We start from the raw sequence: 27,918 nt of genomic DNA on the forward strand, positions 1-27,918 counted from the left end.
AGGGTGGCGATCATGAAAGAATGGAGCGTGAATGTATTACAGTGGATGAGACACAGGTGAATTCTCTGAGCAACTTCTCTTGAACATACCGACGACACTGACATGATGGATTGGTAGCGTTAACCCGAAAAGTGGATGGTGTGATGGACCAATGGTGATATGACCAGTGAACGGAACAACCCAACTTGACTTGGATGCAGAGTGAAAGCGTCATGTTCAAGAGCGACTTGCTACCAATAAAGTTTCTTCAAGTTTTCTTCCCAATTTTTCCCCAGTCATTGCTGACCAGTACCTCTTTATTTTTGTCAAGCTTGAGGAGGATAACATATGCTTGTTCTATAATTTTCCCTTCGGGCAAACCCGTCACTATATTTTAACGAGCCTAGCGACAGTGAAACTCGTTCTTGTCTGTATGGACAAGTTTGTCGCTATTCGGTTTTAACGAGTTTAACGACAAAGATAACTCGGTCCTTTTCAATTTTAGAGAGTCTGAAAGGGACGTAAAGGAAACTCCAATAATCCTTTTTCGTCATATAATCCCTTAAGTCTGAAAAAGTATAAAACAATACTAAAGGGATGAATTTTCGGTAATTTTAACAAGCTGAACAAGACAAGCGCTTGATATTTTTGTGTAATAATCCCTCAAGTCCAAAAGATTAAAATCTAGAGGAGGGATAGCACTTCCGGTCACTTTAACGAGCTCGAAAGGCCAATCGCTCAGAAATATTTTTATGTTTTACGAGTCAAGTGAAAAGAGCTTAAAGGAGACTCGTTTTTTAGGAATGAGTGATAATTTTGGGTAGCAGCTGATTCCAGGTACGGTTTGGAATTTTCCAGTCACGGTAGTGTCACAAGGATGGCTAACAGGATCACTATTCGCAGTTGTTCCTCAAAAATGGGTAAACAATCAAATGGAGGTGAATGATCGGCTAAAATAGAGTGGAGGTGATGATGAGAACACGACCAAGGCTCAAAAGCTGATGATAATGCATTCACAATGGTTATTTACTGGAAATTGGTTCATTTTTTAATGAGCTTAAACTTTGGGGGAACGTTTGCTCATTGCTTATGTTTAATTTTTAACGAGCTTGAACTCCACATAAAAACTGCTCGTGCCAGTCGTATAATAAGGATATCTCATCTAAGATGCCATTTTTTATGGAGCTTTCACCTTTCAAAGCTTTTCCCAGGATCCTTTCTTTATGCAAGTTAGGAACAACCAATCCTACGAGTTTAAAGGGTTTGAGAATCTACAAAATAAGAAAACAAATGGTCGCTCTTCACTTGCATGCAAAAAGGTTTGCATGCCGCTGGGTATAATGAAAAATTTCCAGGTTACCATATAGAAGTTCCTGCTTTCGCAAGATAATTTCCATCCACACCGCAGATAGAAACACTTCCTGGCTTAGTCCATCTAGACCAGGGTGGTTCTAAATCCCAACCTCCTAACCTTGACGAAGGAATCTTATTCCAATCTAATCCCATTTTCCTAAACGGACCGGTGTGTCAGACTAGTCATATATCCTCCGTGGAAACCTACCCTATACCCAAGGTTTTCCTGCCAAAACAGGCTAGGGTGCATGCCCCCTGGGATTCAGCCATGTCCTCCTGAATCACTCGCACTCATCAGGTGGATGGACTGGAAATTGATGAGACATTTCTTGCATGAAAAGACCATTTAGAGATGGTATTTGACTATTAGCTATGTGTGAGCCGGGAAATGATAGCTGGTCTACGAGCTTGACCACTCTGCCTTCATGCGGAAAACACATTACTTTAAAGAGTGAGGAGACAATGGCTCCCATGCTATAAATATAGTCGCGTCCAAGGAGTAGATTATAATCTAGATTTCCTCGTACTACCATTACATTCATGTAAACGGTTTTCCTTCTCAATGTTATGGGCACATTGGGAAGGATCCCTAACGGTCGACTGGTTCCTTTGTCGAAGCCTGTCAGATTTCTCATCTCAGGCAAAAGCAATGGCGAACGAAGCGCTTCCTAAGTAATTGAGGAAAGGATACTCATAGAAGCCCCTTCATCTATGATGGTACCGACCATGATCATTTTGTAAGCTTGTACAATGATTCGGAATGGTACATTGGTCGGTACCCAGGGTCTGCCTAGTAGATTGTAATCGAAAGAAACGACTAGGTTGCTTGGAGGTGGGATCGAATAGACGACCGGATATGACTCTGATGAACTTCCTTCCTGCGGTAAAGGAACGGGTAGGCTGCCCCCATATTCATCGGAGTCTGTGTTTATGAAAAGAATTTGGACAGTGTCGTTCTCATTCTCTTTGGTGATTGTGTCATCTGAATATGGACCATCCGAAGACAAGACTGGGTCGACTGTTACCTCAACCTTTTGACTTTTGTTTGGTATGGGTTCAACGAGTTTATCTTCAATGACAGATGTTTCGATCGACCACAATGGCGTGTCGATCAGATTTTCAACTAGCGATGGACTCGGCAAGATTTTCTTATATCCAGGAGGAAGCCATAGCGGTGAAGCCAGACAGTCATCCAAAACACTTTTAGCTTCGTCTAGGAAGGGACAACGGTGGATGGCGTGATCGCCTTCACATAGTTTACAAGGAAATTTACATTTTCCGTTTTGTCCGGGGACTTCATTTTCACTAGTTGATGGTGTGCTCTCAACATGGTTCTCAGAGGTTGATGGCACCGGGTTCTGCAAACAAGGAGACCAGTCCCTTAAGATCCGAGGGATGCAGGGACAATCTTGGTGGTAGTGGTCTCCTTTGCAAATGACACATGGAGATTTAGGCCTGGACGGTGCAGTGTGTGGATTTTCACTAGGCGATGCATGGTTGCCCCTTTTCGCCTTTGGCTCCTTCTTCTTCTTCTCTTTCTTCTTCTTCTCCTTCTTCTTCTCAGTTACTTGGTTTTTAGCTTTACTAGCTTCATCAAGCGAAGAGGAAGGAGGAGAGGGAGAAACGGACGAAGTAGAAGGTTGGGGGGTAACTCTAGTATCATCTAGTTGCTGACTTGATTGTTCAGGAATCGTGGTATTCTTAACGACGGAGCTCAAGAAGATCCATATTGGCAAGCCAATCATCAATCCTGGAAGTGACAATGTGGCCATATGAGGTGCACCAACATCTCCCCAAGAGGAGAAAGGACTAGGATTTCCTCCAAGGGGAACTCCTTGGTTGGTGGACTCCATTTTTATCAACCTAAGACCAACGCGGGAATGGTGATATTATTCCGATTAAAATAAATTTTAGACACTTTGACACAACTTGTTTTTTCAATTTTTAAGAGTCAAGAAAAAACAAAAGATGACTCTAGTCGCCTTTGATTTTTAATGAGCCTGTAGTGACAAGTGCTCAGGTGAACCTTTTCCTTTAAGGAGTCTGAAAATGAATAAAAGAGACTACTCTAGAAATCTAGACAGAGGGAATACCAAACCAATCACAAAATTGCATAATACTTTTTACGGTACGATAGTCAATCTTCCCCAATGTTGTGTTCAATGCATTGCGATTGATAGGGCGACAGACACGGCTTCCTATGGATAAAGGATATAGCCTATTGTGGTCTCCCAATATATACTCAACGGTACGTGGGAGAACAAGTCTGTACTGGCACTTGTCATCTCAAAGAGGAGGAATCACCCAACCAACAGTGAAAGCGATAGTTACCAGGTTTTACGACGCCGGAATATGTCTCTAGCCTAGACTTCTAGATGTTGTGCGTTAGGTTCCAAAGCGTTTTTAGGTTCATTAAATTTATTTTACAGTTGATCTTTCTTAAGAAATTTTCCTTTCAGGTTCACCATGTGATGTAGACGTACAATTCCTAAAATGCAATCTAAGATTATAAACAATCGTTTAATCTTCTTTTTGCAATGAAAATCCTAGCTACTAAAGAAAGAGAGATGGTATTCTTTCAACATAGAGCAGAGAGCACACTCTAGATGCACTGTCCTAAATCACAACACTTTACTATATAGAATTGAAAACTACTTTCGACACTTGAAAAACTACTAATTCAAATCAAATACAAGAGTAAATATATAATCAACCATCAAGAAAAATGGGATTCTTTTCTTTGACTGAAAACGACACTTGCGACACTTTCAAATCAAAAGACGACAGTTCGACTATGCTACTACTTTGTAAAAGAGAACTGAAAATGGCGGAAAATACATAAAAACATTCATAGTTCTTTGCACAATGGAGGCGGAATGATGGAAAGGAAGGGGGTTTCCATAGTGGTATACTGATCACAGACAGCAAAACTCCAGAATAGAGCTGAAAAGAGTGAAGAAAAACCAAGACCTGGAGGCAAAATTAGCCTTTTCTGATCATCGCACCTGTAACACAGGGAAACAGGGATGCATCCCACCTACTGCACATGGGAGGTGCGATGCATACTGGTTTCCTTGAAGAGAGGGTGTGATGGTACCAGGACGAGACTTTACTTGGCTCTTGGTCACAGTTTGCAACTCAGTTTAGGGATTTAGGCCGAGCAAATGATGTACAACAAATAGAAATCACAGGGGCTGATCTAATGAGGTTACTAGAGCCATCACTAGGGCAATTAGAAAGTTTGCAAATTGATTGTTCAGTTTATAAACAAAACCCAAAGATAGACTGAAGCAGCATTGATCTACTTTGCACTTGCATAGCAAATGCAGTTCGAAGGCTAGCTGGCTTGACTTTAGGCTCCGTCTGTAAGTTTATAAAACAAACAAATATAGACAAAAAAACAATCTATTCATTCCCCAGCGGAGTCGCCATTTTGTTATCAGGAAATCTAGTGTCCACTCAGAGCTACTAGTCCCACTAAGACTGGTAGCTATCTTAGAAACAAACAAACTAAAACTAATTTCGGTTTCCTTTATGAAAAGTATATAAGAGTGGAATGAAGGACACCAACCTCAGTCTTGCGCTTGGTTCCTTGCTCGATTCCTCTCCCTTCTGATAGATCCTTGCCGCTTCTCCTTCATCTACCTAGCTTCAAAGAGCACCTGTGGAATCAAAGCAGCACAATACTATCGAAAAACTGAGATCTATAATCATAAACAATATAGGACCAGATGTATATTGACCACACAAATCCATATATCATCAAACATACAAGAATGTGGAGGAAAACTTGAATAGCTTTATTAATATCAAGAATAAGAAAAGAGGATTACAACAAATTGTTCTAACCCAGCGTCACCCTCCAGCATGAAAGCCCTTCTTTCACCTCATGAAAAGCTTAGATCACCCAACACTATGATATTCCAACAAGAAACCAACAACACTTCCTTACAAGATACAAAATTCCAACCTATGGATCTCTGGGATGAGGGATCTATATATAGATGATTGCAGGGGGGTGAGTCAGCTTCTCGGATTCTGATTAGTGTCCTCTCTCTAATAGTTCTTGATTCCATTTGTAGATTGATGATCTCTTACTCATCCATGGGTGAATTCAGAGAGGCAAGTGTCTCAGGAGAACTTTGTGGAAGATTCCATGATCATCCACCTCGCAAACTGTCTCTGCCATTTGTCCACTCTTGCCCGTCACACCCCATAGAAGGGCTTTTCAATATGCATCGCACCTCCCGTGTGCATTAGGTGGGATGCATCGCACTTTGACCATGGAGCAGGTGAGATGGTCTAGTTTTGACCAGTTCTGAGCAGTTTTTCATGGAGAACTTCTGGGAGATGATGTAATCAGCTGACCTTGTTCTTTTAGGGTATGGAACAACACTTTTATGGACTTAGGTGCCCTTGGTTTATAGACATGTTTGATTGGGGTTGTAGTTCCCAAAAATTTCTATAACACCTTGGGACACCAAAATGAGTAAAGATATCCTCGAAAAGAAATGAAAATACAACATTTTCAGTAGCAAAAGGAAGTGCTTTAGCTTCTACCCATTTTGTAACATAATCAATGCAAACAAGAATGTACCTTTTCTGTCTTGATGGTGGATTGATCATCAGGGGAACTTTGAGGTCTAAAATGGGCCTCTTAAGAAAAATGTACAACCAAAATAAACCTTATAAGAACCAATAGGATTCAAGATGATGATGTCAACCATGGGGGGTGATTCTTCATTTTTGGTTTAAAAAATTAAAAATATTAAAATATTAAAACTACTTTTTCAACTCTCCCTCGATCGGGTTGGCTCCCCGAGGAAATAGGCCAGATATGCAAATACCAGGACAGGTACAACCCACTGCATCCCACACGCTCATGGCAATGGTTGCGATGGTGTCCTGCATGAGGAAGTACAGTTTCGAAGGGAGAAGTGGCACCCAGTGCTAGGGTAGTGATGGAGGTGGGGAGGACTGACAAGAGGATGGATGGGATAGAGGAGGAAGGAGGGGGAGTATGAAGGAATGAAGGGTGATGGGAAGAGTATTGTTGCGAAGGAGAGATGGGGTACTGACAAGGAAGATCAGCTCAACAAGCTACAAGGACACCTTTGAAGGGGCAACGGGTATGTAATCTGGCCATATTCGTTAATTACAATGCTTCCTGTGTGTTTACATGGAAGGGGAATGAGAGGTTCGAATAGAGAGGAGGGAAGGGATAAAGGAGGGATAGATTTGGACATGCAGGGAGGGAAGGGGAGTGAGGTTGAACCTGTAAATGGTATCACAAGGGACCACAAGGGACTAGAATATGAGGGAGGCCAGGCCATTAATTTAGCCAACCAAACTCGTAAGCTGGAAGGAGAGAAGGGAGATAAGCAAGTGAGAGGTAGGGAAATTGTGAGGGACAAAGAAGAGCGAGAGGCACTCAGGCCAGAGGGGAGGAAGAAGGGAAAGGAATTGAGGGTAGTAATTGTATGGTTCGAGGGATGGGAGGGTAAGGTTATAAGCATCATGTGAATTGAGCACCAGGACTCTACCCCCAGGAACAGAGCAGGGAGAGGAAATTTCCAAAAAAGGTAGAGGATATATTGCATGGAAGGGGAGTAACGTTGTTAGCTCTGGCAAAGATGCTATTGCATGGCAGGGGAGAGGCACTATTACTTCAGACATATATGAGGCAGCAAAGTAGTGGGCAGAGGGGCATCGGGGTAGAGACGAGGGTGGTAGGATATGCAAGGAGAGGGGCAACGATAGAATGGTGGAAAGGTTGGAAAATGTAATATGTAAGCTAACTGGAATATTTTGTGAACTAGTGAGCACAATAGGTGACATGGCTAGACCATCCAGTGACAGAGGACATGGTAGAGGGAGAAGGGAGGAGCCTTGGGGTGCTAACGCAGGTACCTTGGAACCCAGACATGGAAGAAAGCCAGTTGAAAGACTAATCCATGAAGTAGCTGTTGGCATTATGATACAAGTGTTGTCCTTGATGGCAACCCACTCAGAGGTTGATACAGGTGATGGCAACTCAATCAGAGGACAGATCTTAGTACAGCAGGTCAAGAAAGATATATACACAGGTTCATTGTGACAAATCGGCGTATACACACGGGTTGGACGTGCCGAAGTCGCGTATGCATATACACGCACTTTCACGCAAGGAAAAGCGTGTACATGTGGGAAAACTTATGTCTTGGTCCATGGTAGTTAGTCCTCGGTATTTGAACCTATGGTTTTGGACCATGGTATCTCGACAAGTGTGTTGATCCCAAGTATTGGGCTCTTGGTATTGATTTATTATGGTTTTGGACCGTGGTATTGAGCAAGGCCTAAGACTATAAAAGGAGAAGAAGATCATTAGGCAAGAGCATTCGAAAAGTCTTGAATATCTGAAGAGGTATGAGATCCAGGATGCAGGTTATGGGTTGATGATGCATTTCTTGATCTGAGCTAAGGAGGGATCTCACCAGTTGATCGAGAACAAGATCTAAGGAGAGATCGGGATCAAATGGTTTGAAATGAACTATCTTTATGATGCTTATTCTAGATCTACATACTGACGCATGTATTGTTCTATAAGTGTTATGAGTATGATTGATGTCTGGTACAGCTGCAAGTTATGAGAAATTATTTTTAGATCTGTACGCGGGTTGTCTTTGGAAAAAGCGTGTATGTACGCGGGTTTGATTCATTATAGTAGTGTATACATTATGAAGGATAATATTTGAAGTTGCAGATGGATTTGATGGTTATGGCAGAGTTCTGTTATCTGCTCTGTGTTCTGGTGACTGTGTTATTGACAGGGTTTCAGTGTTTCAGTGATTCAGAAATTGATGATGCTAGTATTGACTGTTTTGTGCTTCAATGATATTTATGGGTCCAGTATGAAAATTTGATGAAACGTGGCCTTCAGATTATGTGTTGTGCTTCAGGAGTATCCAGTCTGAAAATGTATGAAACGTGGTACCTCGAGGAGAGAAGATTGTAGGCCAGCACCTACGTACTAGTATCTTAGCTAGTACAAGAGCAAAGGGTGTTGGAGCTCCCTTCCAGGAAAGTCTGGAGAATGAGAGAAGGTTGTAGCCTTCTGCAGGTTGTAGCCTGCGTGCTGGTAAAGGACTGCACCAGTACATTGTAAAAGAAGTTTCTTAATAAAGGAAGATAGAAACGAATTGCAGCAGGTGGTTTTCACCCACATTGGGTTTCCACCTTATATCATGGTGTTCATGTGTGTTGCTTATGTGTGTTGATCTGTCTATTTTACTGCTACTGTTGACTGTTAATATGGCTAATAATTTTCTGATGCATCCATTGAAGATCACATAACTGAATCATGAGTTTAATGGTTATACGCTAGTTGCAATAGACACAGTCGCGTATATACGTGGGTATACTTAACTGAAGTAGCGTATATAATTCTATAGTATGAAAATGAAAAAGTTTTATTGATTAGATAATACTAATTCACCCCCCCTCTCAGTATTATTTCCAACAATTGGTATCAGAGCAGGTCCTTTGGTAGAAGCTTGATCGCTTGAAGGAGATCCGTGGAACTATGGGAAAGAAGCTTAAGAAGAAAGCACCTAAGAAGAAGAAGACATCTCAGAAGAACTATGATAGTGGGAGAATCGATTGGGGATTAGGTATAAGAAGCTCTTTAGATTTAGAATCAGATTCAGAATCATTTCAGAATGAAGATGAACTATCAGGTATGAATTTGCTATCCTCTGATGTTCCTGCTATCTATCCATTTGGAAAAGATGAAAGAGATAGCGAAACAACTGAATTTTCTCTGATGGGTGAACAAGAAAGATATCAAATAGAGGCAGAATTTAAAAGGCTCTCAGATAAAATCAAAGATCAACAAGATCTACTGAACAAAAGGGAATGTGACTTCAAAGAAGAAGCTACCAAACATAAGGCCCAACTGGAGGAAGGAAAGAAGGTAAGGAAGTTATTCAAGGACAAATGTCAAAAGTTGCAGGATGAAGTAACATCACTAAGAGATGAAGTCAACGAAAGAAGCACAACCATCAAGAAACTCAGAGATAGATCCAGTTACTATGAAAGTCTTGAATCCAAGAATCGCTCGCTAAAGGAAGATCTTGAAGAATCAAAGAAGCAGAATAAAGATCTACTCCAAGCTATTGAAAAACAGGTAACCGAAGTTATCAGCTTAAAATCTCAGCTGGAATGTGCCTTCAGAATTCGTCAAATGCAGCAGGATCTGAATGAAGAACAAGAAAAGGAGATTCTCAAACTAAGGCATCAGTTGGAAGAAGGAAGGAAAGCGGAAGAAGACATGAAGAAGTAATGTCTAGAAAAGGAAGAACAACTTCAAGTTGAGGTAAATATCTTGAAAGGTAAATTAGAAGAAAAGGATAAACTATTACGATTTCAAGATAGTACTAAAGCCTTGGATGATATTCTTAGTAGTCAAAGGTCTCCTGCTATCAAGACTAGTCTTGGTTTTCATGAATCTGTTGAAGGTGAATCTAGTTCACAAGGTGAGGCAAGGAACTCTAAAGAGAAATCTAAAATGATCAACAAGGAGATGAAAGGTCAACCCCATCAACAATCAAGGAAAGAGACTCCTCAAAGAAAATCTTTTACTCCTCCTATGAAAAATGTTGAATGTTATGTATGTCATAATCTTGGACATGTTGCAGCTAGATGTGGAAGAAGAAGGGATCAAGACCATCATGTAGAAAGATCATCACATTCAAGGTACTTTAATGGATATTGTTTTTCTTGCAATATGTTTGGTCACAAAGCTGCTGATTGTTACAGGAGGAACATGAATCATGTAAGGTGTTATGCATGTAACAAGCTTGGACATATAGCAAAGGAATGTAGGAACAAAGCACGGACATCACACCAAAAGTAGAAAACAACGTCACACTTGAAGATATGGAAGAAGAAGGAAGTACAGTCAGAAAGATGTGGCACAGCACAATGTACTCAGACACAGCACAACACAGACATAACAGACTCAGAGGGAGCTGAAAGTATAAAACTTCAGTGTCTTGAATCTCATATGAAAGTTCCATAAAGATAAGTCGCGTATATACGTGAGTTGCAGAGTCGTGTATATAGAGATCAGAAGAAAGGGAAGCAGAACAAACCCAGGAAATGGTTCGGTCATGGTTGGCTCAGGCTCAGGGGGAGCATATACATCAAATAATGCATTGTTGGCATTATGGTTAGAAGTTGTTGATAAAGTCTATGAAGCTAAATGATACATCTTGCTGTTTATCAAAGGAATGGTATTGCAGGTTTGGATGCTGATGCTTATGGTGCAGATCATATATGATGAATGATAGTCATGGTCTTGAATGAATTTCTGGTCTTATATCTTGCACCTGCTAGGGGGGAGCATGGATGGATTGATACAACTTGGCATATACAAAGGGGAGCTCAATTAGAAACTTAAGCATGTACTCAGGGGGAGTATGGACAACAAAAGGTATACCAAGGAAGAGAATATCTTGGTCCGCCCTTTGCCCTTGATGTCAAAGGGGGAGAGTGACTTGGTGTGGTGGTTGCCATCAAGTCCAAAGGGGGAGATTGTTGGCATTATGATACAAGTGTTTTCCTTGATGGCAACCCACTCAGAGGTTGATACAGGTGATGGCAACTCAATCAGAGGACAGATCTTAGTACAGCAGGTCAAGAAAGATATATACACAGGTTCATTGTGACAAATCAGCGTATACACGCGGGTTGGACGTGCCGAAGTCGTGTATGCGTATACACGCACTTTCACGCAAGGAAAAACGCGTACATGTGGGAAAACTTATGTCTTGGTCCGTGGTAGTTAGTCCTCGGTATTTGAACCTATGGTTTTGGACCATGGTATCTCGACAAGCGTGTTGATCCCAAGTATTGGGCTCTTGGTATTGATTTATTATGGTTTTGGACCGTTGTATTGAGCAAGGCCTAAGACTATAAAAGGAGAAGAAGATCATTAGGCAAGAGCATCCGAAAAGTCTTGAATATCTGAAGAAGTATGAGATCCAGGATGCAGGTTATGGGTTGATGATGCATTTCTTGATCTGAGCTAAGGAGGGATCTCACCGGTTGATGGAGAACAAGATCTAATGAGAGATCGGGATCAAATGGTTTGAAATGAACTATCTTTATGATGCTTATTCTAGATCTACATACTGACGCATGTATTGTTCTATAAGTGTTATGAGTATAACTGATGTCTGGTACAACTGCAAGTTATGAGAAATTATTTTTAGATCTGTACGCGGGTTATCTTTGGCAAAAGCGCGTATGTACGCGGGTTTGATTCATTATAGTAGCGTATACATTATGAAGGATAATATTTGAAGTTGCAGATGGATTTGATGGTTATGGCAGAGTTCTGTTATCTGCTCTGTGTTCTGGTGACTGTGTTATTGACAGGGTTTCAGTGATTCAGAAATTGATGATGCTAGTATTGATTGTTTTGTGCTTCAATGATATTTATGGGTCCAGTATGAAAATTTGATGAAACGTGGCCTTCAGATTATGTGTTGTGCTTCAGGAGTATCCAGTCTAAAAATGTATGAAACGTGGTACCCGGAGGAGAGAAGATTGTAGGTCGGCGCCTATGTACTAGTATCTTAGCTAGTACAAGAGCAAAGGGGGTTGGAGCTCTCTTCCAGGAAAGTCTGGAGAACGAGAGAAGGTTGTAGCCTTTTGCAGGTTGTAGCCTGCGTGCTGGTAAAGGACTGCACCAGTACATTGTAAAAGAAGTTTCTTAATAAAGGAAGATAGAAACGAATTGCAGCAGGTGGTTTTCACCCACATTGGGTTTCCACCTTATATGATGGTGTTCATGTGTGTTGCTTATGTGTGTTGATCTATCTGTTTTACTGCTACTGTTGACTGTTAATATGACTAATAATGTTCCGATGCATCCATTGAAGATCACATAACTGAATCATGATTTTAATGGTTATACGTTAGTTGCAATAGACACAGTCGCGTATATACGTGGGTATACTTAACTGAAGTAGCATATATAATTCTAAAGTATGAAAATGAAAATGTTTTATTGATTAGATAATATTGATTCACCCCCCCTCTCAGTATTATTTCCAACAGTAGCGACAATGTATAGAGAAGAGATGGACGCAGGCATCAGGAAGATCTCACAATACTAGGAGGAACAGATAAAAGAAGAGGTAGACTCAGAAGAGGAAATGGAGGCCTGGAAAGAGGTAATCACGGACCCAGGAAATACCAAGGGAAGACTAACTCAATTTAAGAAAACTCTATACCTATACTAGGTCATGAAGACCATGATGGTGAAGGCCATGGAGAAAATACTAGTGGGGATGGAAATGACCCTCCAGGACATGCCAAACTACAAGAAGGACCTGCAGACCACACAGTTTCAGTTGTGCAAGCAAGACATCCACCTAGACTGAATCCAAAGGCATATCCCATGTATCATCGAGCTGGCAGATGCACCAGGAGAATCCGTTGACGACCTATCCCCGGTTGACTTAGCCTTAGAGGACTAAAAGGAATAGTCAGGTTCCTGACTGTTTTTAAGTTTTTAGTGGATAGCATTTACTTTTATAATGTATGCTTATGATAAACAGAAACTTAGACTCATTGTCACATGGAATGAGTCGATCTTGCGGACAAGATAGACCTTCCTAGGATCTAAAGAAGACCTAATGACAAGCAAACCAATCACACACTATCTTTCTCTAAATATGCTTTTGTAAACAAAGGCAAACAAGTGTTTTAGGCCTACCTTAGGTCCAACGTAAGTTTGTGGATTCCCTCGCTCCTTCGATCCAAATGAGCTCCCTTGTCACGAATCTGCAAACACAAACAAGCAAACAAATTAAATAGCACCTGAAAAGCCAATATCATAAAACATATTTAACATGAAAGTCAAGGAATTCATGAAACAAATGACATAAGACAATTTGTTGAGAAAAATGAATCTGATTGTATTAATTCAAATCAAAGAAGAACTTTACAACCTATGCCTTGACGTTGTACAAGCTCCTCTCAGGGTCCAGCAAGAAGTCTCCTCTACTTTGACAAGTTTCATTCTCTTCCCAATGAAGCCAAAAAGGTATGTGATCTCTCCTCTCAAGCTTAACTAGGAAGTCTTAATTCCACCAGCATTTACCCTTAAAAATGTTCAGCTTCTAACCTCCCTAGCAACCAGCCCAATGCCTGAATTTATAGTGCAATGGAGGGAAGTTACTAGGTCCTCCTTCAAAGGGATAAAGCCCTCCTTCAAAGGGATAGCTCCTCTCATCAAGGGATTAGCTCCTTCTCTTTTGGGATGCATGAACCACCTAAGAGCGGCCAATCCACGTCAAAATTCCTTCTAGAATCATCTAGAATTAAACCAAAGTGAGTTTTTTAGAATAAACTTGCACCTTTTTGACTTTCACAGGGGTCCGCACCCACACCTTTAGGGACAAAGCAGGTAGGTCTGCAGTTTTTGTAAACAGAAGGTGTGGGACTGCAAGTAACAGTGAGAGAAAGTGCGGAACTAGAACTTTATGGATTTTCAATGTCTTTCTCTCATTTTCAAAGCTTGACTTGAAGAGCTGAGGTCTGAGACTTGCTTAGGAGGACAGTACAAGTGATGATAGACCCATACTGACTGCAAATAATCATGGTGACAATATTTTTGTGTAACACTTATATTATGATATAGATTTGTATATAGCTTGGGTAGATCACCTGAAGTTATATGATTTTTCGATGGCATATAACACAGATAGGTGGCCAACAGACTTGGTTTCCCACTGGGCAAGTTGAAGCCACCTATCTCATCTATGTGTTGTAAACTTGTTTTTGGTAAATAGAAAATAGAATTTCTTACCAAGCATTACAAAAAAAAGAAAAAAACTACTTTTTCAACTCGTATTTGCAACTTATATCCCTAAGGTTTTACTCAGATTTTGAGAGGGAGTACTCATTGAATGCAAAATTTAATTCCTCATCCAAGGAGTACCCATGTTGCATACTTTTGATGGACCCTGCTACATGAAAAAGTAGAAATACATGAAAGAACGTGATTGCAATCATCTTTTTCATGTATTTCTCATTTTTCATGTAGAAGGGTCCATCCAAAATATGTAATATGGGCACTCCTTGGATGAGGAATTAAATTTTGCATCGAACGAGTGTTTTTGATTGAAATTTGACTAAACCCATAGGGAGATAAATTGAAAATATGAGATGAAAAATATTTTTTCTCTTTTCCCTCTAATATTCGATGATGTAATCTAATCTTATTTATTATTTCCACTAGTATTTTATAATTTCCTTAGGAGGCCCATTTTAGACCTAAAAATTCTCCTAATGTGGACCAACAAAATCCAGAGCCCATTTTTCAAAAGGCTCAATAAGTACCTGTGGCTGTAGAGGCATTTCATTAGAGGAAACATGTTTCCACATCCTTTGACAATTATCACATCAATTAACATACTCAGTGTAGCGCCTCATGATTGCTTCATTTTGACACTCTGCCTTACCTATTTTTACATTCCTTGACCATCATCATCAACTCAATATGCATCAGACTACAATGATTTTCAACATGGTAAGGTATTTAATTGTATTATCTTTCATATTTAATAATGTTCCTTATTATTGAGTTAATATTTGTATTAGCTAACAAATTCACATGATTCTGTAGCTAATCTATGTTTTTGTGGCCAACTCCAAGGTTTACTAGGATCAGAGGTGCCAGCTAAGAGGAGAAAGATATGGAGAGATGGAGATTGATCCCTTTAATAATTTCTTCCTATTCATCTAAACCATATCATGAAAGGATTATTCAATTGCATGGCCAAATCGTAAATTCAACTTGTTGCTGAACAGGCGAGCAAGAGTCTGATATTCCCGCTCTTCACGATTTTATTTTCCAAACAGAAAATCGTGAGCAATGATATCTTGATAGTTGTTAGAAGCTAAATTTATAAATATGTTAGCTAAGGTAGGCATAAAAGCCTCGAATTGTTATTGACATCGGCTTTTATAAATATCGTACAACAAACATGAACAAGAGGTTAATTTACGTATGTGACGGTAATGTTTTTAAGACTACTTTTTTTACTCTATTAATGAAGAAAGTCATTTGAAGTTTTGATGCGTAGCTGACTGTTCGATTGAAGTTCTATGACTACCTATTTGTGGAGGGCCCCTGCAAATAGTGAAGGTTCTGCATTTTCATATCTTTTCTTTATCGTTTATTGCAGTTATTTACATGTTTTAGAATCATTTTGCAGTGTTGATTTCAATCGGATAGCGATAGCAATATTTCACTAATCGTTCCTTTTTCAAGTTGATTTATAATGATGCTAATGGTAGTGTAATCGTTTTTCATAGTTTTCCTTATAATTTCAGAGTGTTTCATTTCAGAGCTTGATTGATTTATTTATAGTTTCATTGTACAGTACTTCATTTCAAAGCATGTGTGATTTCTTTATGGTTTTCATTTCAAGGCATTGATAGTGAGTAGATGTGTGATTTTCATTTTGAATAGAAGTTAATTTCATTTTTTTCTTTTTATGCAAAGGATTGTTAGAATGTTAGATGAATAATTCTGATTTTAGATTGAATTTGTGTTGCAATAGATTAATTGAGTTTTCTTAATAAGATAGTGTGAGTTTGCTTTAAATTTCATTTTGCAAGTGTGAAGATCATTTTTTATTTCATTAGAAAGGAGTAGGAATATTTAATGTGTTAAATCCATTTTCCTTGAAGAGTAAGATAGGAATGAAAAATATCCTTCGAAGTAATTTTCAATAAATCAATCATGCACATTAATAATTTGATTTAATAAAAAGGACTTCTAGCATATATAGTTCACTTGCACTTCACAAGTTTACCAGCTCCGGTCGATAATTCATGTAACAATTTGTTGGCTTGGTGGGGCCCGACCTAGGTTTAGCGTTAGTTAGACAAACAAATCCCTACACTATTGGCCCTTTCGGCATCAGCCCGCTGAGCGTGGACCGAAGTCTCACTCAAAGCCGTATGGGGGGATGCTAGAACCAAGTTTCCGCACCTTGAGATGGTTGTGATGTCAGTTTATTCTTTCTATTCCTGCTTTCGTGCAGGTCTCTTAGTTCTAGGGCTCGGTAGACTATCCCTTTACCCTACCCTTCAATACCTCCATGAATAGGTATGATTGACCTTCGCGCAACCTGCGGCTTAGGTGCTTTCGCGCTGCTAGGGCAGTGTACGTGCATATTCCCAAACTAGTTTAAGAGTCTTACTTATCTTATTAAACATTCATAGTTAGCACCATGTAAACAGATGTTCTTACTTGCGTTCACTTAACCAATGTAATTACATACATTCACAAATCACATAAGAATTATAAAAAAAATTCATACACAATATGAAAAGATAAGTTAATTGGAAATAAAGACACTGAATTTGCATAATACTTCTCTTTATTGATCTTTTCAAGTGATTACACACTATATCCACCCTGTGCACATAGTTGCAGGGGTCCACACACTCAGCTATGGATTTCTACCCTATGCCTTTGTGCACTCAGCTGCAGACTTCTACCTTAGGCCTTTGTGCACTCAAGTGCAGAGGCCCTACCTACGCTATGACCCGAACTTAGAATTCTTTCCTTATCTTCAAGACTTCATATACAACTCATGACTTGTTAAGACTACTTAGAGCTTACTTACTTAGCTCTTTTTATACAATCCCATTGTCTTCTAACCATGGGTAGATTTTTACAGCCAACTTTACTTTACAAAATTAAGGGCGGACAACCCTTTATGACTCATGACACCTTTGTGCTCCGTGACCACAAAATGTGGAGACTTTACAATTTTACTACAAAATTCAACCCAAAACATGGGATTTTATCGCCAAAACTGTCCTTGGAGGATCCTATTCCCAACAGGACCCCAACACCAACATTGTGTTCGCCCTCGAGTCACTTAGCAAATGCGGTGATCTTAATCCGAAGACCTTCCAATTCAACTCGTATGACTGCAACCTCGGCAATGTATTGTGTTACTGCCTGCTTTGCGTCTTCAACCAATTGCTTGGTCACTGCTCCTGAACTGTCGGCCTGAAGCTTTTGCTGCATTGCTTGTAAATTCACAAGCTTTCCTTCAATAGAGCTTGTCACTGTGTGAGCCTCATCTAGCTAGGGCTTCAGTCGTGCCTTTAGCACTACTTCCTTGTGCAATGTTGCATCCACCTGTTCTTTCAGCTGCTTGGCCTCCTGCAGCTTTGCTAGTCTTCGTGTGAGCATGACAGTTCACATTGTGCCCTTGAACTCATCATAGTGTTATTATAGCTCGCTCGCTTCTGTCTCTAGTCATTGTACATTAGGGTCCTCCTACAAGCTTGTCAAGACCTCGAACGACTGCTCAAAAAGTTTCGTGCAGTCTGCTACTGCACTGTCAACCACTACTACTGCTTTTGTGATAGTGGTCATCTACTGCTCCTTTACTTCTAGTGGAGTTGAAGGATGGGCCTTCAACTGCAACTCTATGATTTGTAGGTTCAACTCCAACTGAACCCTCTCCATTTCTGTCCGAGCGTCGTGCACCCCTGTGGCCAGCTTGCGGATGCGTACCTCAATTGGTTCCTCCTTAGGAATGGCCAACTCTAGAACCATTTGGCATGCCTCCTCAACGAACTTCATAATTCACTTGTTCCGTTTGGTCACTTTAGTTACAGTGGTGATGGAAGAATCTCATTGTAGTACCATCTACTCATTGTTCATCCGCTGCTCACTAATCACCTAGAGGGCGCAGTGCTCACAGGACCTTAGTTCTGCAATCACTCCATCCTGGAAGAGGTGGAGCGCTTCTCCAGGAAGCACTAACAGATTCAACCCTACTCCCTTTAGGGCATTGACAGTGGGCCTATCAGCTTTGTTCTCCGTAGTAAGTTCTCCATCAGGCATCACTATCTCATTGCAGGCCTTTGTGCCCAACATCTCGGTAGATCCTGAAGTGCTGATAGCAAGGCTGGTAGACACCATGTTAGCCTGTGTCGCGCATGTCTGCAGCTCCTGTAGATGTGTTTGGATAGCCCCCAATACTAATTACTACTATTGCTCAAACTGTTGTGGGGCCTCCGCGGTGACATCCAGCACCGTGACACCAATGTCAGGCAGATCGCCGTCTGTTAACATGATAGGGTCCAATGATGTCTGAGTAGCCTTTGTTTTCTTCCTAGACCCTCATTTCTCCCGCTCCCTTGGACGATTGATGCATGTGGATGTCACTTAAGGGTCTGCACAGTGCTACTCTATCTTCTCGTCCATCTCCTCCTCTATCTTAGGTGAAGGCGACTTCACACCTTTGTTAGAGCCCCACTCTATTCCACCTATTGGCTTCCCTGTCTGCTGAGTAGCATCACGCTCTGCCTGGGCCTTGTCAGTAGCCTCAGTTTTCCTCTTTTCGGCCAGCTATGTCATCTTAAGCTTGGCCTCCTCTTTCTTTTTTTCTGTGGCGAACTTGCTTCCTCTTATCGCCATGTCTGTTGTAGAGTGCCACTCTTCTAGCCATCAATCAAGTACTGCATCAATGGCGTCATCCGTTGCTAGGTAAGGAAAGTCATACCATTTCTTTGCAAGGTCCTTCTGCACCCTGATGGACACATGGTGAAAGTCTACTTTAAACTCTGCATAGCCCTGCAAGTTGGCGTACACCATAGGTGATAATTGAGGTTTGTGATTGATAGCCATGTGGATGTTCATCTCCATCAAGATCCAGAAGATCTTTCTATCCTTGATTCGCTGCACGTCCTTGGTCACCCACAACGAAGCCTACTTTGGTGCTTCTAGTAGGTCTGGCACACTCGAAGGGAATTGGCTGTCCTCTGGTAGCTCCCATGCTACCAGCACAATCGATAATAAGATCCACGCATAGTGGAAAGTCTTGCTGAGCTCCTATGCTTTGCGGCAGTTTGCTAGGAACTCTCTGCGAATATAGTCCGACTAGTTGAACTGGACTCCTTTGGCCCACGGGCTACAAGCGCGACAACAGACACCGACACATCATCGGCATGACACTTCCTCATCACCTTCCCTACCAAAATTTGCGTAGCTACCTTTACATTAGGGTCGCAGATGCTGGATATGGCATATACACATGGCTTCTTCACCATCTTGAACTTTTCTTTCATGGCCTCCACGATGGCCTGCTCACCACCTTTTCCGCCAAATATCATGGCCATATTCTCTCCTATGCAAGGCAAGTGCGTGATCTTGTGGATCAACCTGTTCGTAAAGGGTATTGGCTCATCCAGCCATAGACACCCATCATGCACCAAGAATAGTAGCTGCTTGATGACCAATACTGTAACTGGGGCGCGGTTGTAGTGCGGCACCCAAAGCAGGTTAAGCTACCTTGCCTTGTCTACTCCTCTAAGGCACCTCCATGGCTCCAATGCAGTCATTCTAGTGTTTTTATTGATGATGCGATGCATCAACTACTTGGTCACTAGGTGTGGGAACTTCTTGCAGTCAGCCAAGTCCTAGTCTTCAAGTTTCAATATAGGAAGCCACCCCATGTCCAGCCCTTGAAAAACAATTTCATCTGACAACAGAGGGGTTTGCATGGGGACCTTTCTTTCATCAATGTATTTCGGGGCACCTTGATCTTGCCCTTGCACGGAGGGACATACTCAAGCAACCGAGTGATATGGTTAGTACCCTGGGCTTCAACTTCCTCCACTTCTACTCCCACATTCTCATTGTCCATTGGGATGTCTTCAATTTCTTCCTCCTACGACTCCAAATTGATTGATTTTCCCTTTTCCTGTGAGGTAGGCTTTGGTGAATTTCTTCTTGGCAATGCGCACACCAGTATTGCAGGCTGCTTGCCCTTCTTATCCTTCACGGTCTCCTTAGTTGGGGTCAGATTTGGTCTCAACATCCTCGATGATTTAGGGACTTCTGATAATACTTCAACCACTTTTGGAGCAAATTCCTTTGCCTCCATCTCCATTTCTGACACAGATTCCTCCACTTTGGTATCTATGGCTGTTGTGGACACCAACATGATTTTTTGTAGGAACTCCCGTGTCTCCTTCGGTAATGTCTCAAATACTTTGCTGGCTATCAGAAGTTTGTAGTGCTTGCGATTCATGTGCGCCTCAAAGCTCAAAAACTCAATTCTCAAAAGGCCAAGTGTTTTTCGCTAGACAACCACTTCTAATTTATAAGGCATTTTGAATTCAAATTCGACCATCCCCCCCAAATTCGGTTCATTAATGCCGGATTGGCGACAGATCTTCAAGGAACTGACCCATAAAGTTTGTCTTAAATGTTGGCCACCCGCTCCATTTGGCCGCATTTTTACGGTCAAATCATGAACAATGAATTTAACGGTCACTTTCCGACTGACCTGCGTGATTTCTCCCTGGGTAGCACAGCTCCCTTCGCATTGTCGTGAACCTTGTGACACTTCCTTTCTTCGCATAATCTTCCAATCACGCAACTCCCAAACTCGAGACATTTAGTTTATAGTCCTGTGCCTCCTTTTAGCTACCTAGAGCACTAAGACTTTGCTACCTTCATGTACTCACATGGCTGGACTACTGATGTATGGCTTCAAGCGACTACCATTCACCTTTCCTGGGAAGGGATATCCATTCAATTTGACCAGTTGTACCACTCCCTAGTCGTTAATCTCCTTAATGACATAGGGCCCTAACCAATGAATTTTGAATTTCCCTCGAAATTTATCAAACTTGTTGTCATATAAAAAAACCAGGTCATTTACCTTAAAGGTGTGCAGCTTAATGCATCGATCATGCCATGCTTTTTCGCGCTGCTTTTGGACCTGTTGGTGAAATCCAGCTAAAAATCTTTCTTCCTCAAACTTAGCCAACTCTGCAAGCCTCTCTTCCAGGGCTCTACAATCTGTCACACCTGTGAGTGCTGCTCTACGCAAACTAGGCACAATGTATTCCATGGGCATCACTGCTTCAACACCATATACAAGCCTAAAGGGTGTTTGTCCAGTCAACTTTTTGCATGTCGTCCGATAGGCCCATAGGACTGCAGGTATGCATAGGTACCAATCACTTTGTTGAGCATTGCAAACCTTGGTCAGCGCATTCTCCAGCACTTTATTGAATGCTTCCATTGTCCCGTTAGCCTGTGGGTGATAAGGCATGCTCTTCTGGTGATATACCTGAAATTCCTCCATTAGCGCGCTGATCATCTCATTCAAAAAGTCCATATCGTGATCACTCATCAAAATATTTGGACACCCAAATCATGTTAGTACATTCTCAAAGACGAACTTTGCAGTGGCCGCTATGCCTATGCCCATCGAGTCAAATACTCCGTTGTGGTGATAATGTACCTCGCTCCCGTCTTTCCTTGGGGCTCGATGGGTCACATAAAATCTATCGCCCATTTCTCAAAGGGTTGTAATGTCATCTATGGATTTAGAGGCATCTCATCCCTCCATGATGGCCTACCAGTCATTTGACACACATCTCACACTTTGCAGTAAGCTTTGGATTACTGATGGAGGGTTGGCCACCACAACCCTTAATGTAGAATATTCTGCGTAGTCGCTCTCCCTAAATAATGTCCTCCCAAGATGCCCCCATGAGTGTCTGCAAGGATACTGCTCCTTTCAAACTCCGTTACATGTCATCGTAATATATCATCAGACCCCATTTTGTATAGATGCCCAAAAATCACAGAAAAATCTATCGCACGCATAAATAACTCCTTCTTTCACTGGATGGTGTATCCTTCTGGGGTAGTTCTTGTCATTAAGAAGTGTATGATATCTTCAAAATGACCATCCATGATGTGCACTGCAAATAGTTGTGCGTCAGGTAATCATTCCTCCAAATTAGTGTGCTCTTCCCTTATTTCGATGCATGACAGATGGTCTGGTCCCGTGTTCAGTCATCCAGGCTTCACAATAACTTCAAAATCATACTCCTGCAACAAAAACACCCATCTGCAGATTCTTCCCCCCAACATAGGCTTATTGACCAGGTATTTCAGTGCGAAATGATTTGTATACATCTTAAAATGGCCACCCAGCTAATAGTGTCTAAACTTCTAGAGCACGTATACCATGGCTAACTGTTACACAGTAATTTGTCACTGTCTCCCTGTCAGTCTCCCTAACGCCTCATGGAATCAAATGCACCATGCTCATGCTCTCTAAACTGGCCAAATGACCCACCTTTCCAAAGTTTACTGCATCAGCACGTCTGTTATTAAAATAACCGCGCTGACGGGCGGCTTATAGTGTTACTGGTGCGCTGCCAGCGCGGAAGCACACGGGTTTCCCACGCTGGTCGGATTTTGTGCGCCACCGCATCCTATGAAAGTATTAAGCCACGCTGACATGGCCTTCATTGTTATTGTGATGCGCTGTCAGCGCGTCAGTTCAGTGTTGCACCTGTGCTGATCCAGTTTGGGCGAATTTGTTCCAACAGCCAGCCTTCCAGATGGTTCCAGGCCTGGTTGTTAGCCTTGTGAGTGTCGCCCTCCCTTCTATGGCATGTCTGTTCGTCATTTGGAACCACCTTCCTTGAAGATAAGCTTGTCCTCCCACCATTCATGGAGACTCCTTCTCTACTTAAACCTCCACCATTACCATGAGCAGCTAGTTGGAATAGTTTGGATAGTGTGGAATTCATAGTGCTTGGATTGCTGCTGTTAGTAGGTAGTTGGTGTGACAAGTGTGGTTTTGTTAGAGGAACCTCAAGGAAGGTTGTGAGTATTGCTTGTGTGAGAGAGAACTTTTGTATTGGGAGAACTTACCTCCAAGGGTGAATGCTTAAGAGACTTGCTGGCTGGACCCTCAAGAGAAGGACTCAGCGTTAGAACACTGGTTGTACCTTTCTCTATTATTGATTTAATAATAGATGACTACTGTTATGGTTCCATTCTCATTTGTCATTGCAATGGTTAATGTGAATTACATCCTTTTTTACTGATGTATAATTGCTTTTATTAGATTTCACGCTTGTGTTTGTCTGTCTCTTCGTGTGTGCAGGTATCTATTCACGGAGATCGTGGAAGATCGTGACCGGCCAGAGCGAAGGAGCGGGAGCGGCATCTCTTCATCAAACAATAGCGTTGGAACCCAAGTAGGTGTCCTTTGCCTCTTGTTTATTTGCAATTAGGAACTTGCACAGTAGCATTGATTGATTGTTGCTAGACCCATTCTGGGCTAGTAGGGATCGCCTCTATCCGTAGAGGGGATTTACCTCTCCAACAATTTGGCGACTCCACTGGGGAGCTGGCTTTTTTGTCTCTTTTGTCCATCTTTGTGTTTGAATTTGATTGTTCTCTCTTTTGGAAATTGGGGATTAGTTCTCTGCCTTTAGTCCTCCTGGTTCAATCTGGGAAGTGTCTTAATTGTTTAAAGAGTTCTAGCCTTGGTTTGGGAGTTTTTGGGCTTGATTTTGCCTCTTTTTTAACCTCAGCGCGGTTTATATCAAAACAGTTGCACTGATAGCGCATAGTTGTTTCTTTAAACCTATTGTCATCGCGCTTGTACGTAAAACAGTCGCGACGGTTCTGAAATCGAACCAGCATGCTTAATCCGTGTCCTTCCGCGCTGACAGTGCCAAGTTGCTACGCGTGACCTCGTGTCAGCGCACAGTTGCTGAGCGCTACCCACGCTGATCCTGTAAAATTGAATTTGTTTCAATTTTGCCTCCTGAGCCTATTGGGTTGCCTATCTCCAGCTTTTTCTACTTGGTTTATGATTTGATATTTATTGTTTGAACTGTTACACACTTGCTTGCGAAGCCTTGTTGGACGGATTTCATTTTTGTGTCTCGTGACCTAGTGCCATCATCCAATTTCCACTGGATTGACCTTGTTTTGCTCACTTGTTCACAAAAGTTCGTTGCTGCTTGCCTTTGCTATTGCGGAAACCTTCCTCTTTTTGCTTTCTTTGCTTGTTTGCTTGAGGTGATTGTTGTTGAACCGATCTTCGGATTGTTTCACTACCCAGGCACGGATCACAGTTGCTAGGGTTCAATCGGCTCTTTTCACGCTTGTTGTGCTTTTCATTGAGTGATTTTAATTCTTTTTGCTCAGTGTTGTTGTCTCTCAAAATTCGTTTTAAAGTGCATAGTGCCATTGAAAGGGAAATCAAACTAGCATCTTTTGCATCCAATAGTTAATGAAAAGAAGAGCATTTTATTGATTTGTGTTCTTAAAAGAAAAATTTCATTTCTTTGTCATTAGCTGCATTAGATTGTTTGATTGTTTGAGTTCATTTTGTTTGATTGAAAGCTCTTAACCTTCTCATAGTTAGAATTCATCGAACAAAATGGTATTCTTTGGCATGTAGTTTGCATCTAGAAAATTGTGAGAGATCATACGATAAGGTCTGAAACCGAAACTTAATTCAAGATCAACCATAAAATAAACCGAATAAATCTAAAAACGCATTGGAACTTAATGCTCATATTGTATAGGTCTAGGCTAGAGACGTGCTCTGGCGTCGTTAAACCTAGTCACTGTTGTTTCACATTACGGTTGGGTGATTCCTCCTCTTGTGACTCGATAGTGGTCTAGCACGGATTTGAGCTCCCACGTACCGTCGCGTATATAGGGGAGACCCCACTAGGTTATCGACCTTGATCCATAGGAAGCCGAGTCTGCCGCCCTGCGAGCCGTAACGCACCGAACACAGCATTCTGGAAGATTGACTGCAGTATGGAAAGTCCTTGGTTCTCATATGATTGCCAAGGTGTATAAGCCGTTTTACGGATTGCTTGGTAAACCCTTTGCCTAGAGTCTCCAGAGCAGTCACTTTTGATCCTTTTCGAACTCCCTAAATGAAAAGGTGCCAGTGAGCTTCTTGTCACTTCGTGCTCATTAAACATTCGAAGGAGACTAGAGTCATCTTTTCGTCCTTTTCTCAACTCTTGAAACATGAAAAGGTCAAGTTCAGTTCCTGTGTCTTAAAAATTTATTCGGCCACGATAACATTACCTGGTTAGATTTTGTATGCGTTAGTTTGAGTAGGGTCTTTGTCGTTAGTTTCCTTTAGGGTTTTGTGTGGGGTTTGTCATCCTGGCTGACCCGTCAACTCCCGGTCCAAGTGATCAAGGTTCTCCATCTTCTGTTGCTCCTGAGGTACCAGTTGTAAGCGATACTCTTCCGGTTATCCCGAGTATCCAGCCTATCAACGTACGTGCCCTAGGCAACCCGGATTACGAAGAAGATTGGAACCCTATCTGGGAGCCTGACGAAGACGATATTCCTGTTACCCCTCCCAGTATGTCGTCTCCGATGTCAACTTCCCAAATGGATGAGACATCACCCAGCGCAGGTGAGACACCCGCGGTGTCAAGTATTGAAACTCCCATTCCAGCTACTTCTCCACTCCCTCCACGGTATCAATCAATGAGGGATAGAATAGCTGCCAGAATGCCTTCTATGACTATATGGGATCCTAGTGTCATTGCCACCACGGAACCCTTTCTTTCACAACCCCATAATACGCCTGTTACCTCAGTTCCCACAAATCCAACTGTTTGTGTAGCGTACTCAACTCCAGTTGTCAGTGTTGTGACAACATCTTCATCTACGAACCCTGGGGCTGGTCCCTCTCACAGTCAAGTGAGCAGTAGCCAACTAGGGGTTTCGTCTGGAGTCATCGATCCTGCACAAAGTGCTCAGCCCTCTTCTGGTCCTATTCCAGGAGCGGGGCCGTTTGATGCCCATGGGCAACCCATTGTGGACCCGAATTACCAAGGTCCACTCTTTTATTATGATGCTAACGGTCAGTACCTCGAGCACGTTCAATCCCTGCCTCGTCAACCTTTCGTTGAAAACTCGACACCGTTAGACGTTACTTATGATCCCGTTACTCATACTTTTCGTGGGCACCGGGCAATTCCTGGACAGCCCCAAGGACCACCTAATCTAGGCCAGCCACCTTATGTGCAAGCCCCCCAAGGGCAACCACTGTATGGCCAGTCTTACCCAGGACAATCTGGGGGCCCACAAGGACAACCCTACCCGGGACAACCTTCGGCCATGGGAGGTCCATCCTTTTCCTATCAGAGTCAACCTTCTAGTTACCCAGGGCAACCTGGTATCCAACAAGGTTATCCATCTGGTCAGCCAGGGCAGCCTTATATCCAACAAGGCCAACCCGGTTTTCAGCAAGGGTATCCCACTGGACAGGCTGGGCAAAATTACACCCCTCAAGGTCAACCAGCAGTCCAACAAGGGTATCCTTCTGGGCAGGGGGGGCAACCCTACGTGCAGCAGGGCCAACCCACTGCTCAGTCAGTACATCCTTCTGGGCAAGGGGGGCAACCCTACACATAGTAGGGCCAACCCACTGCTCAACCAGTACAACCCTCCGGACAGACGGGCCAGCCCTCTGTGCAACAAGGCCAACCCACTGTCCGTCCTACTCATCCATCTGGACAAGCTAGTCAACCGCAAGGTCAACCAGCCATCCAGCCAGCTCGGCCATCTGTTCCGCAAGGACAACCCGTGGTTGCTCAAGGACAACCTGGCACCCAGCAAGTACATCCTTCTGGGCAAGCAGGTCCATCCCAGGTTCAACCAGGCCAACCTTCCGGCCAGATGATCCAAGCCCAGCTGGTTCAAGGACATTATTCTGGGCCTCAAACTCAAATGGGTTATCAAATGCAAGGCGGGCCACAGCCCCAACCTTCCTACCAAGCGCAGCCTGCTTACCAGGCTCAGTATGGAGCCCAGCAAACGTATGGCTACCAGCAACCCCAGGGGCAAACACAGTTTACCCCTTACCAAAATTATCAACAGATGCAGGTCACTCCTTACCAAAATTATCAGTATGTTGCACCTGCGGGTCAAGTTGCTAATACGTGGGGTGCTGGGGGGCAGACCCAGGGTCAACTGTCTGCATATGGCCAGAATACATATGGGCAGAACCCCTACGGACAAGGTCCCTATGCGTCGGGCCCTTTTGGGCCGAGTCCATCGGGACAAGGTTCTTATGCGCCAGGCCCTTTTGGGCGAGGCCCATCTGGACAGAGTTCGTGGGGACAACCACCACCTGGTTGGAACCCTAATACTGCCTCGAACCCACAACCACAAATGTCCTTTAACCCTCAGTTTCCATTTTTAGTGACGTTGGAACTTCCGAATGTGTCCAAATTAACGAATGATCCCATTCTGCATAATGCATATTGGCCACCAGTTCCAACTAAAATACCCGGTGATTGTCCAAAATTTGATGGCAAAGCGGGAGAAGATCCTCAAGCACATGTTATGACCTATCACCTTTGGTGTTCATCGAACTCATGGCTTGATGATTCTATCCGACTTCGTCTCTTTCAGAGAACCCTCACCGGTTCAACCGCTAAATGGTATATTGAGCTGAATCGCGGCATGTTTCAAGATTTCAACTCGCTGGCTATGGCATTTTTAACTCATTTTCAGTTACCCATTTGGTACGAGACTGGGAAAAATCTGCTCACGTCTTTTAAACAGGATACGGCTACGCACATCTCTGATCACATACATGAATGCAGAAGGCATCGTCGATTGATCAAATTCTGGATTCCTGATCAACTCCTGACCGATTGGTTCACAACTTCCTTTGTCCC

General features: G+C 42.4%; 1 protein-coding gene across 1 annotated transcript in view; it reads right to left on the reverse strand.

Moving 5' to 3' along the window:
* Positions 1 to 18,868: 18,868 nt before the first annotated feature.
* Positions 18,869 to 27,918, reverse strand: part of LOC149147064 (uncharacterized) — a 51,928-nt gene continuing 42,878 nt past the window's right edge. The window contains exon 3 of the mRNA XM_089441703.1: positions 18,869 to 18,994. Coding sequence (XP_089297829.1) covers positions 18,869 to 18,994 — 126 coding nt within the window. The remainder of the gene's footprint in view (positions 18,995 to 27,918) is intronic.

Source organism: Pinus tabuliformis, chromosome 9 (genome assembly GCF_031772625.1).
Source record: "Pinus tabuliformis cultivar Carrire ecotype Pingquan chromosome 9, CPIR1, whole genome shotgun sequence".
NCBI lineage: Eukaryota > Viridiplantae > Streptophyta > Pinopsida > Pinales > Pinaceae > Pinus > Pinus tabuliformis.